The sequence below is a fragment of the Scyliorhinus torazame genome, chromosome 3 (genome assembly GCF_047496885.1).
Source record: "Scyliorhinus torazame isolate Kashiwa2021f chromosome 3, sScyTor2.1, whole genome shotgun sequence".
In the NCBI taxonomy this organism is placed as follows: domain Eukaryota; kingdom Metazoa; phylum Chordata; class Chondrichthyes; order Carcharhiniformes; family Scyliorhinidae; genus Scyliorhinus; species Scyliorhinus torazame.
Window position 1 is genome coordinate 119,953,973 of NC_092709.1, and position 12,584 is coordinate 119,966,556.

Genomic DNA, 12,584 nt, shown 5'->3' on the forward strand with positions numbered 1-12,584 from the left:
AACTAGAAGACTTATTTGTTCTACTACAGCACAATCTTCCGTGTCATTTGTTTACAATGGGTAGTCTACAGGTCTGCCATTGCTGGACGTGTTTATGGACTTTACATGCGCATAGTAAAACCACCTTCTCCCACTGAAAATATACTGAGACACAATGCTTCCAATCATATTAGATTGGGTTCACCCTGACCATGCTGAAGTTAGGGGAAAGCTTTGAGGAATGACTTATGAGGCACCCCCTCACCAAAGCCTCTGGAAACATTGGTTGAGGTGGTTGAGGGAGTGCCACGTTTTCTTTGGAACACTATTTCTACTGCATCCTGCTCGTGCACCATCAAACTGTGGCCCGTGCCCCGACTTTTGTGCATCCAAGCTCTGATTGCAGCCTTACATCCCTTCGAGAGAGAGTCTTGTTTTTTTTAATTTCACTGAGGTCAATTATGGCAGAGCAGCTGTGCCTTTGTTAATGTTTTCACTCAGTCCAGACTGAAGGCAGATGCTAAACTGGCATTGCACCTTGGTTAGGTCACATTTAGAGTATCATGAAGGAGTTTGATGTAATACTTTCCCCTTGCCTGGAAAATTCAGGAAAATGCAGCCCCTTGATTGGCACCCCATCCACAAACATTCAATCACTCCACCACCAACACACAGTGGTAGCCGTGTGTACCATCTACAGGATTCACTACAGGGACTCACCAAGGCGCCTCAGGTAATATGTTTCAAACCACGACCACTCCATCTAGAAGGACAAGGGCAGCAGATAAATGGGAACACCATCAGCTGGACGTTCCCCTCCAAGTCCACTCACTTTTCTGACTTGGAAATATATAGCCGTTCCTTCACTGTCGCTGGGCCAAAATCCTGGAACTCCCTCCTTAGCAACACAATGCGTGAACCTACATCACATGACTGCAGTGGCTCAAGAAGGCAATAATTATGCCAATAATTTTCTTTCTGAAGCAAGGGGACCGAATCTGCACACGGCACTCCAGGTGCGGTCTGCCCAAGGTTCTATGCAATTGAAGCAGAGCTTTGCTACTCCTGTACTCAAATCCTCTTGCGATAAAGGCTGATCTACTAATAACTAGCCTAATAATTTGCTGCATCTGCATGTTAGTTTTCAGTGACTTATGGACAAGGACACCCTTTGTACATATATGCTTTCTAATTTCTTACCATTTAATAAATACGCTGCACAACTGTTCCTTCTACCAAAGTGGATTATCTCACATTTTCCCACATATTCCATCTGACCTGCTCTTGCCCATGCATTAAGTCAGTCCAAATCCTCTTGAAGCTACTTTGCATTTTCCTTGCAGCACACATTCCTACCTAGCTTTGTGTCATCTGCCAACTTGCATTTGGTCCCCACATCCAAATTATTGATGTATATTGTGAACAGCTGGGGCCCCAAGTATTAATCTTTGTGATACCCCACAAGTCAGAGCTTGCCAATGCGAGAATGACCCATATATTCCTACCCTCTGTTTTCTGCCTGTTAACCAATCCTTATTGTATGCAGTATATTACCTCTATCACATGTGCTTTGATTTTGCAAATCAACCTCCTATGGAGGACTTCATAAAACACCTTTTAAAAATTCAAGTATGCTACGTCCACTACCTTCTCTTTATCAAATGTTAGTAGCCTGTTCAAAAAAACTCCAACAGGTTCATCAAACATGATTTCACATTGATAAATCCATGTTGACTATGCCCAGTCTCACCTATGAGATGAGAATGACTGCCCTTGACATCAAGGCAGCATTTGACCTAGTATGTCATCAAGGAGTCCAAGCTAGACTGGAGTCAATGGGAATCAGGGGAAAAATTCTCTGCTGGTTAGAGTCATACCTGGCACAAAGGAAGATGGTTGTGGTGTCAGATGTGGGGTGTTCGCTGATGATCGCACAATGTTCAGGAACATTCGTGATTCCTCAGACACTGAAGCAGTTTACGTGAAAAGGCCTTGACAATATTCCGACAACAGTCCTGAAGACTTGTGCTCCATAACTTGCTACGCCACTAGCCAAGCTGTTCCAGTGCATCCATAACGCTGGCATCTACCCCGGAAAATTGTCCAGTTTACCATCAGTCTACTCTCGATCATCCGTAAAGCGATGGAAGCGGTCATCAACAACACTATCAAGCAACACTTGCTTCGCAATAACCTGCTCTGATGCTCAGTTTGAGTTCCACCAGTGTCACTCAGCTCCTGACCTTGTTACAGCCTTGATTCACACAGGGACAAAAGAGCTGAATTCCAGAGGTGATGTGAGAGTGACTGCCCTTGACATCAAGACAGCATTTGACCAAGTATGGCCATCAACAAGCATTATAAAAACTGGAGTCAATGGGAATCAGCTGGTTGCAGTCATACCTGGCACGAAGGAAGATGGCTGTGGTAGCTGGCGGTCAATCATCTCAGCTCCAAGACATCACTGCAGGGTTCCTCAGGGTAGTGTCCTGGGCCCTACCATCTTCAGCTGCTTCATCAATAACCTTCCTTCCAACATAAGGTCAGAAGTGGGGATGTTTGCTGATGACTGTACAATGTTTAGTACCTTTTGTGACTCCTCACATACTGAAGCATCCATGTCCAAATGTAGCAAGACCAGGACAATGTCCAAAATGCTGGGGTGCATTTTTGGGAAAAAGTCGGCACCAATTTTTCCTCTTGCCAAGGTAAGGTGTTTGGCAAACGTAGACAAAAAGGAGCAGAGAAAATGTAAAAAAAGCTTGGTAATATACTTGAAATCAAAGGGGCTGTTTAGCACAGGGCTAAATGGCTGGCTTTGAAAGCAGACCAGGTCAGCAGCATGGTTCAATTCCCGTACCAGCCTCCCCGAACAGGCGCCGGAATGTGGCGACTAGGGGCTTTTCACAGTAACTTCATTTGAAGCCTACTTGTGACAATAAGCGATTTTCATTTCGTTTCATTTCACTGTAATGTTTGTCATAATCAGAGAACACAACAAGATTAAGGCGAGTTGCAGAAATGAATTATTCGTTACATTGTGCAGCATTGCTTCCTGGTAAACATCAACCACATCAATTTCAAGTAATAAGGTCATGCTGAATTGAAAGAGAAAATATATTGTGGAAATTGGTAAGTATACTGATGGAAGTGAGTAATGATACTGATCCAGAGTATAAGAAATTGCAATTGTATTTTCAGTGATATTTATGACATGTACAATTTTGAAAAGTTACAATGCCACCAAATATGTTAAAGTGATCAGCGCAGCAAAAATCCATTGGTTATTCATCAGTGAGGTATCGCTGAGCACATTTACTTTATCAAAAATGAAGGGAATTATATGGGACTGAAATTGCTTGGGAATTGACGATGCAAACTCAGCAGTTAAACAAATTCCACCAGATGGTGTTCTCCAGTATTGGCCCCATAGGGTCAGTGGTAGGAAGCTAACTTGAATCAATCTGGTACGTGCCCAAGACACTAGAGGAATTATTTGGACATAACACAACCCATATTGGCTAGAAATTGCTGTCTTTTTGGGCAGAGTTCAGTCCTTTCTGACTCCAGAGGAACAATATTTTTAATTAATGTTTTTTGTTTGAGAGCCCAGGCCAATTCCTGGGCCTGAATCTCCGAATTGAGCCATTAATACCTCATCATATTTCATCAGACATACTGCTGCGTCCATTCTGGAACCCACTGAGGTAAAACCCCTTAAAGATATTAGCAAAGATTACGAGTAAACACATTCAGGACCCAGTCTATTTCTTGGACCATCCATTGAACTTCGCATGGAGCTGGGTTGGGAATGGGTTCGAAAAGTGACACATTTTTGAGGACATCTTTTCTTCTGTGTATCCAGCTAAAAGGAAACGTGTTATGCTACACTTTTATCAATTAATAATACATTGTCTTGAAGTTACACAAAGGAATATATTCTGGGTTATTGTCTACAATTCTCTGCCTACCTTGCCCCTTCAAATGTTTCTATCACTGTTATACTCTTGTTAAATATTAGATAGGAAAGGGAGTGATTTCTGATCCTTTGGAGAAGCTGTACATTTTTGGTTATTAATGGCCTAGCTTAGATCATTTATTCGAACTTATTGTGAGTCAGATGTTCATCCAAACCCACGCGAGGACTTGAGCTCATTATCTAAATTGCTATGAGATATTAATGAATGAGTCATCAATTGGGCCCTGTCTGTCAGAAAGTCATTACAAATCTCATGGCAGGATTGCGAGAAGAGCAGGAAAGTATCCTCATGTTATTGGCTACAAACCTCTCACTGCCGAAAACATCAGAAAAAATTAACAGACAAATTGATTGTCTCTGTTTTGGACTGATGGGATCCAAAACCAGCTGCTGCCGATTAGGGTGTAAATTTAAAGCGCATGGGATTGGGGGTAGTCTATTGAGAAGGATAGAAAACTGGTTGGAAGACTGGAAACATAGAGTAGGAATAAATAGCTGTTCCTCCAAGTGGCAGGCAGTGACTAGTAGGGTACCACAGGATCAATGCTAGGACCCCAGCTATTCATAATATATATTAATGATTTAGATGAGTGAACTAAATGCAATTTCTCCAAATTTGCAGATGACACAAAGCTGAGTGGAAGGATGAGCTGTGTGGAAGATGTAGAGAAGCTTCAGTGTACTTGGACAAGTTGAATGAGGGGCAAAAGCACGGCAGATGCAGAACAATGTGATAAATGTGAGATTATCCACTTTGGTAGCAACAACAGAAAGGCAGATTATTATCTGAATGGCTATAGATTGAGAGAGGGGGATGTGCAATGAGATCTGGGTATCTTTGTACCCCAGTTGCTAAAAATAAGAATGCAGGTGCAGCAGACACTGAAGAAGGTAAATGCTATGCAGGCCTTCATAGGGAGAGGATTTGAGGACAGGATCAGGGATGTCTTGCTGTAATGATACAAGACCTTGGTGAGGCCACACCTGGAATATTGTGAGTGTGCCGTTTTGGTCTCCTTATCTGAAGAATTGAGGAATGGAGCTGTGAAGGGAATGCAGAGGAGGTTTCCAAAACTGATTTGTGGGATGGCTGGCCTGATGTATGAGGAGAAGTTGAGTCGGTTAGGATTATATTTGCTACAATTTAGAAGAATGAGGGGGCATCTCATAGAAATCTGTTAAATTCTAACAGGACTAGACAGTGTAGATGCAGGAAAGATGTTCCCGATGGTGGGGGGGGGGGGGGGGGGGGGGGACCAGGGGTCACAGTCTAAGGATACGGGGTAGACCATTTAGGACTGAGATGTGGAGACATTTCTTCACCCAGAGATGGTGACCCTGTGGAATTCACTACCACAGAGAGCACTTGAGGCCAAAACATGGATGTTTTCAACAAGTATAGCTCTTGGGATCAAAGGAGGTGGGAGGCAAAAAGGGAACAGGTAACTGAGTTGGATGACCAGCCATCATCATGATGAATGGCGGAGGCTCAAAAGGCTAAATGGCCTATTCCTGCCCCTATTTACTATGTTTCAATGTTTCTATAAATTCTGGTTGTTGATTTTCTACAATGCAAAATGTGAAAAAGGGGATATAACATATTTATTTGTATTTTTTAGCAAATGGGAGTGGAGTGCACATTAGCAATGTGCGTTATGAAGATACTGGCGCTTATACTTGCATTGCCAAGAATGATGCAGGAATCGATGAAGATATCTCATCTCTTTTTGTAGAAGATTCAGCCAGAAAGACACGTATGTTAAACCTTCAGAAACATTTTTATGGTTAATTTTATCAATATGTATTTTCAGAGCTTCAAAGAATATGAAAGGATGCTGCGATATGAGATTTTTGCACAGAGATATTCAGAACCTCTTCACTATTTTGAAGACTTGAGCACATAATCTAAACTTTATGCCAATCTACATGAAGTGCTATGAGACATTAATGAGTAATTAAACTGAAGGTCTGTCTGTCAGAAAGTCATTAAAAATCTGATGGCAGGATTGAGAGAGGAGTAGGGATGTATCCTTGTATTTTCGGCAACAAACTCTCATCACTGAAATGATCAGAAAAAATTAACAAGCAAATTGATTGTCTCTTTTAGGAGCTGTGGGGATCCTGGATTGTGCAAACAAGCTGCTGTAATTAGTTGCATGGAAACATTCACTGGGCCTTAGAACAATTCATTCCATGTGAATTATTGTGGAGCATTTCTGAGATGCTATAAATCTCTATTGTGAAAGAAGCTGGCTCCCCAGAATTAATTTTTACAATGATTCATACAATGGACAAATTTACTGCCCTCAACCAGACAGGTTTAGAGGCAGGAGGGATTTTCTAATTTGGGACCCTGTACTTCATGTATTTAAGTTTGTCTGTTCAAACAATGCAGATGAAAAATAATTCCTTATTTGGAAGATTATCAAATTATGTTTGTTACTTTAAACAGTTAGTGTGAAAATCATATAATGTTGTCCACTGAAACATTTTTTGCATATTTTTGGAACAAATCATTTTGCCACCTGAATATTCTGTAATTGTCGTTCATCTCAGTCTCAGACAAATAGGTATGACATTTGAAGACAAATAATTTTCTTAAACGGTGGGCAGAATCCTGAGTCATGATGGAGATCTTGGCTACCAATTACAGAGCCAGTGAGTGCCCTGCCTTGCCTCTTTCTCGTAAGGCTCACCAGCAGTATGTACCAAACAGGCACTTGGCAGCCACTGGCGGGCCCCCGCACAGGATCACGACCTGGGGAAATAGTCCCACCCGCTGAGAGCTGCCGGCCAATCAGTGCCACCGGTGGGTGCTGGCTATTCCTGGAACACCACCAACCCATGCCATAGTTGAGTGATGACAGATTGGGATTCGCAGGATGGGGGTTACAAGGAAGGGGTTTGTTGGGGAGTTGTCCATTTAAGGGCCTCAATTTGCACCGGCTAGGAACTCTGACCATGGGCCTTCCTACCATGGACTTAATCCTAGAAGAATTGGGAAGGTGGTGGGGTCTTCACCCTTTAGCATGACTAAATGCTGCAATGGCACCAAATGTGCCACGAGGTAACAAGATTCTATCCTTTAAGTTTATATTTTAGCAGTTTCTTTCGAGTCATAGAGTTTTACAGCACAATAAGAGGTCCAGTGGTCCATTGTATCTGTGCCGGCCATCAAGGGCCTATCTCTTTGTTGTAACGTGCCTGAATACTATTGGCTGGGGACTAATGGGTGTCCCATGACGTATTGTGGGGAGTAGTATTATTGTTTATTAACAACTCAACAAAACAGCAACATGTATCGGGTTATTAAGAAGGTGTATGGTATGTTGGCTTTCATTGACAGGGGTATTGAGTTTAAGAGCTGCGAGGTTTTGCTGCAGCTTTATAAAACTCTAGTTAGACCACACTTGGAATATTGTGTCCAATTCTGCTCGCCTTATTATAGGAAAGATGTGGATGCTTTGGAGAGGGTGCAGAGGAGATTTACCAGGTTCCTGCCTGGACTGGAGGGCATGTCGTATGAAGAAAGGTTGAGCGATCTGGGCTTTTTTCACTGGAGCGAAGAAGGAAGAGAGGTGACTTGATAGAGGCCTACAAGGTGATGAGAGGCATGGATGGAGTGGATGGCCAGAGACTTTTCCCCAGGGCGGAAATTGCTGTCCCGAGGGACATAATTTTAAGGTGATTGGAGGAAGGTATAGGGGAGATGTCAGAGGTAGGTTCTTTACACAGAGAATGGTGATACGTGGAATGCACTGCCAGTAGAGGTGGTGGAGTCAGAGTCATTCGGGACATTGAAGCGACTTTTGGACAGGCACATGGACAGCAGTAAATTGAAGGCGCGTAGGATAGGTTAATCTTAGATTAGGATAAATGGTCAGCACAGCATCGTGGGCAGAAGGGCCTGTACTGTGATGTACTGTTCTATGTTCTGTGCAGAAACAGCATAGTCAAAAAAAACCATGACCTGTCGAAAGCAGTTACAATATATACACACACACACACACACACAACCACCCCGCCCCCAATGGCAGCCCCACATCGGCGGTAAGGTGCTCAATGAGCACACAGACCACACGACTTCCGGGTGTGGCGATGACCAGCTAAGTCGCACGTTTCGGCAGCTCCCATTGGAACGGACTTTTGGGCTCTTAATAGGAGCCCCAACGGCAATTTAAACGGCCAAAAACACTGTGCGGTAAACCAGAAGGGAATCCCCCCGGACACGCATGGATAAAGGAGAGGATAGCAGCCGGATTGCGGAGGATCCTCTGGAGCAACGGCAAGGAAGGGAAGCTCAAAGCAAGATGGCGCGGAAGGTGGTCATTTGTTATGGGGCCTGGACCAACAAGAGTTCCTGCGGCGCTGTGTGGAAGAGCTGAAAAAGGAGTTGAAGAAGGAGCTGTTGGCCCCGATATTACAGGCGATTGAAGGGCTAAAGGAGGAGCAGAGGACCCAAGAGCTGGAGCTTCGGGTCGTGAAGGCAAAGGCTGCTGAAAATGAAGACGAAATACAGGGCCTGGTGGTGAAGACAGAGACACACGAGGAACAGCACAAAAGGTGTGTGGAAAGGTTGGAAGTACTGGAGAATAATTCGAGGAGGAAGAATTTAAGAGTTCTGGGTCTTCCCGAAGGCGCAGAAGGGGCGGATGTCGGGACATATGTGAGCACGATGCTTCACTCGCTAATGGGATCGGAGGCCCCGACGGGCCCTTTGGAGGTGGAGGGAGCTTATCGAGTTCTGGCGCGAAGACCGAAGGCTGGAGAAATACCTCGAGCTATAGTGGTGAGTTTTCTCCGCTACAATGACAGAGAGACAGTCCTCAGATGGGCGAAGAAAACTCGGAGCTGGAGGTGGGAGAACGCGTATACCAGGATTGGAGTGCGGAGGTGGCGAGAAGGAGGGCAAGTTTTAATCGGGCTAAGGCGGTGCTTCATAAAAAGAAGATCCAGTTTGGAATGTTGCAACCGGCGAGATTGTGGGTCACACACCAAGGGAAGCACCACTACTTTGAGACGGCAGAAGAGGCGTGGACATTCATTGTGGACGAGAAGCTGGAATAGTCTGGCGAGAGAAAGAACTTTTGGGACAAAGTGGTGGGGTGATTATGTGGGACGAGAAAAAAAGGGGGGGGGGATGATTTTTCAATTTGTTAATTTTGTGATCCTGTAACTTTTCTCTCTTCCCCATGTTGGGGGGGTCGGGGGGGTGGGGGGGGGGGGGGGGAGGAGTATGAGGAACTGTGGGCGCCGGCCATTAGGGGCGGGACCGAGTGGGAAACACGGGCTTTGTTCCCGCGCTATGGTAATTATGGCGGGAACAGGAACGCAGGAAGGAGGGGGCCTCGCACAATGGGGGCCGAGGACAAGGGGGGAAGCCGAGGTCAGCCAGAGTTTGCTGACTTCTGGGAGCAACATGGGGGGTGCAACTATGCTAGAGGGGGATCTAGCGGAGGGGGGGGTAACTGGGTTGCTGCTGCTAAGGAGAAGGGGGAGCTGTTATGGGATGGGGTGGTCGAGGCGGGAGGGCGCCGTCGGGGGGATATACGGGTACGTGGGAACGGGGTGAGGAGCTGGGTTAAAAAAGGGGATGGCTAGTCGACAAGGGGGGGGTAAAGAGCCCCCCAACCCGGCTGATCACGTGGAACGTGAGAGGGCTGAACGGGTCGTTTAAAAGGGCACGGGTATTCGCACACCTAAAGAAATTAAAGGCAGATGTGGTTATGTTGTAGGAGACGCATCTGAAACTGATAGACCAGGTCAGACTACGTAAAGGATGGGTGGGGCAGGTGTTTCATTCGGGTTTAGATGCGAAGAACAGGGGGGTGGCTATCTTAGTGGGGAAACGGGTACTGTTTGAGGCAAAGACCATAGTGGCGGATAGTGGGGGTAGATATGTGATGGTGAGTGGCAGATTGCAAGGGGAGGCGGTGGTTCTGGTGAATGTATACGCCCCGAACTGGGATGATGCAAATTTTATGAGCCGTATGTTGGGACGTATCCCGGACCTGGAGGCGGGAAAGTTGGTAATGGGGGGAGACTTCAATACGGTGCTTGATCCAGGGCTGGACCGGTCGAGGTCCAGGACCGGGAGGAGGCCGGCAGCGGCCAGGGTGCTCAAGGAGTTCATGGAGCAGATGGGAGGGGTAGACCCCTGGAGATTTAGCAGGCCTAGGAGTAAGGAGTTCTCATTTTTCTCCCATGTTCACAAAGTATACTCACGGATAGACTTTTTTGTCTTGGGAAGGGCACTGATTCCGAAGGTGACAGGGACGGAATATACGGCCATAGCCATTTCGGACCACGCTCCACATTGGGTAGACCTGGAGGTAGGAGAGGAAAAAGAACAGCACCCACTCTGGAGAATGGATATGGGCTTATTGGCGGATGAGGGGGTATGTTTAAGTGTGAGGGGGTGCATCGAAAGGTACTTGGAGCTTAATGACAATGGAGAGGTTCAGGTGGGAGTGGTCTGGGAGGCGTTGAAGGCGGTGGTTAGAGGGGAACTGATATCCATAAGGGCACATAAAGGGAAGCAAGAGGGTAAAGAAAGGGAGCGATTGCTGAAAGAACTTTTGAGGGTGGACAGGCAATATGCGAAGGCACCGGAGGAGGGACTGTACAGGGAAAGACAAAGGCTACATGTGGAATTTGACCTGCTGACCACGGGTAAGGCAGAGGCACAGTGGAGGAGGGCACAGGGTGTACAGTCTGAGTATGGAGAGAAGGAGAGTCGGCTACTGGCCCACCAATTGAGGAAGAGGGGAGCAGCGAGGGAGATAGGTGGGGTGAGAGATGAGGAGGGAGAGATGGAACGGGGAGCGGAGAGAGTGAACGGGGTGTTCAAGTCATTTTATGAGAGGTTATATAAGGCTCAGCCCCCGGAAGGGAAGGAGGGAATGATGTGTTTCTTGGATCAGCTGGAATTCCCTAAGGTAGAGGAGCAGGAGAGGGCGGGACTGGGAGCACAGATTGAGATGGAGGAGGTGGTAAAAGGGATTGGGAACATGCAGGCGGGGAAGGCCCTGGGACCGGACGGATTCCCGGTGGAATTTTATAGGAAGTATATGGACCTACTGGCCCCGCTTTTGACGAGAACCTTTAATGAGGCCAGGGAAAGGGGGCAGCTGCCCCCGACTATGTCGGAGGCAACGATATCGCTCCTTTTGAAGAAGGAAAAAGACCCGCTGCAGTGTGGGTCCTACAGGCCTATTTCCCTTTTAAATGTAGATGCTAAGCTCCTGGCCAAGGTGATGGCGACGCGGATAGAGGACTGTGTCCCGGGGGTGGTCCACGAGGATCAAACTGGGTTCGTTAAGGGGAGACAGCTGAACACGAACATACGGAGGTTGCTAGGGGTAATGATGATGCCCCCACCAGAGGGGGAGGCGGAGATAGTGGTGGCAATGGACGCCGAGAAAGCATTCGACAGAGTGGAGTGGGATTATCTGTGGGAGGTGCTGAGGAGATTTGGTTTGGGAGAAGGGTATATCGGATGGGTACAGCTGCTGTATAGGGCCCCGGTGGCGAGCGTGGTCACGAACAGACAGAGGTCTGACTACTTCCGTCTTCATAGAGGGACGAGGCAGGGATGTCCCCTGTCTCCGTTACTGTTTGCATTGGCGATTGAGCCCCTGGCCATAGCACTGAGGGGCTCCAGGAAGTGGAGGGGGGTACTCAGGGGAGGAGAAGAACACCGGGTATCCTTGTATGCAGATGATTTATTGCTGTATGTTGCGGACCCAGTGGAGGGGATGCCTGAGATAATGCAGACACTCAGGGAGTTTGGGGAATTCTCGGGGTACAAATTGAATATGGGTAAGAGTGAGTTGTTTGTGGTGCATCCGGGGGAGCAGAGCAGGGGAATAGATGACTTCCCGCTGAGGAAGGTAACAAGAGATTTCCGGTACTTAGGGATTCAGATAGCCAGGGGTTGGGGAACCTTACATAGGCTTAATTTAACAAGATTGGTGGAACAGATGGAGGAGTATTTTAAGAGATGGGACATGGTGCCCCTGTCACTGGTGGGTAGGGTGCAGGCGGTCAAAATGGTAGTCCTCCCGAGATTCCTTTTTGTGTTTCAGTGCCTCCCGGTGATGGTCACAAAGGCTTTTTTCAAGAGAATTGAGAAACGTGTCATGAGTTTTGTGTGGGCCGGAAATGGTGACCATGAAGACTGTGGTGGGTCGTATCTCAAACAACGACAAATCAGACGACAGAAGCGAGATAGATCACTTGGTTGCATGGTGTACCTAAAACAACCTCTCTCTAAACGTTGGAAAGACTAAGGAACTGATCATCAACTTCAGGAAGCGTAGCACGACATGCACCCCCGTCTACATCAATGACTCTGAAGTAGAGATGGTCGATAGCTTTAAGTTCCTGGGGGTCACCATCACCAACAGTCTGTCCTAGTCCACTCACGTTGATGCAACAGCCAAGAAATCCCAACAACGTCTCTACTTCCTACGGAAGCTAAAGAAATTCGACATGTCTGCATCGACTCTCACAAACTTCGACAGATGTGCCATAGAGAGCATCCTATCTGGCTGCATCACAGCCTGGTATGGCAACTGCTCGGCCCAAGATCGCAAGAAACTGCAGAGTGTGGTGAACTCAGCCC

General features: G+C 46.7%; 1 protein-coding gene across 5 annotated transcripts in view; it reads left to right on the top strand.

The window, feature by feature from the left end:
* fstl5 (follistatin-like 5) overlaps window positions 1–12,584 on the top strand; it is a 1,269,795-nt gene that overhangs the window by 1,014,787 nt on the left and 242,424 nt on the right. For all 5 annotated transcript variants that reach the window (XM_072496156.1, XM_072496159.1, XM_072496157.1 and 2 more), the window contains one exon: window positions 5,578–5,712. In XM_072496156.1, the coding sequence (XP_072352257.1) occupies window positions 5,578–5,712 (135 nt within the window). The remainder of the gene's footprint in view (window positions 1–5,577; window positions 5,713–12,584) is intronic.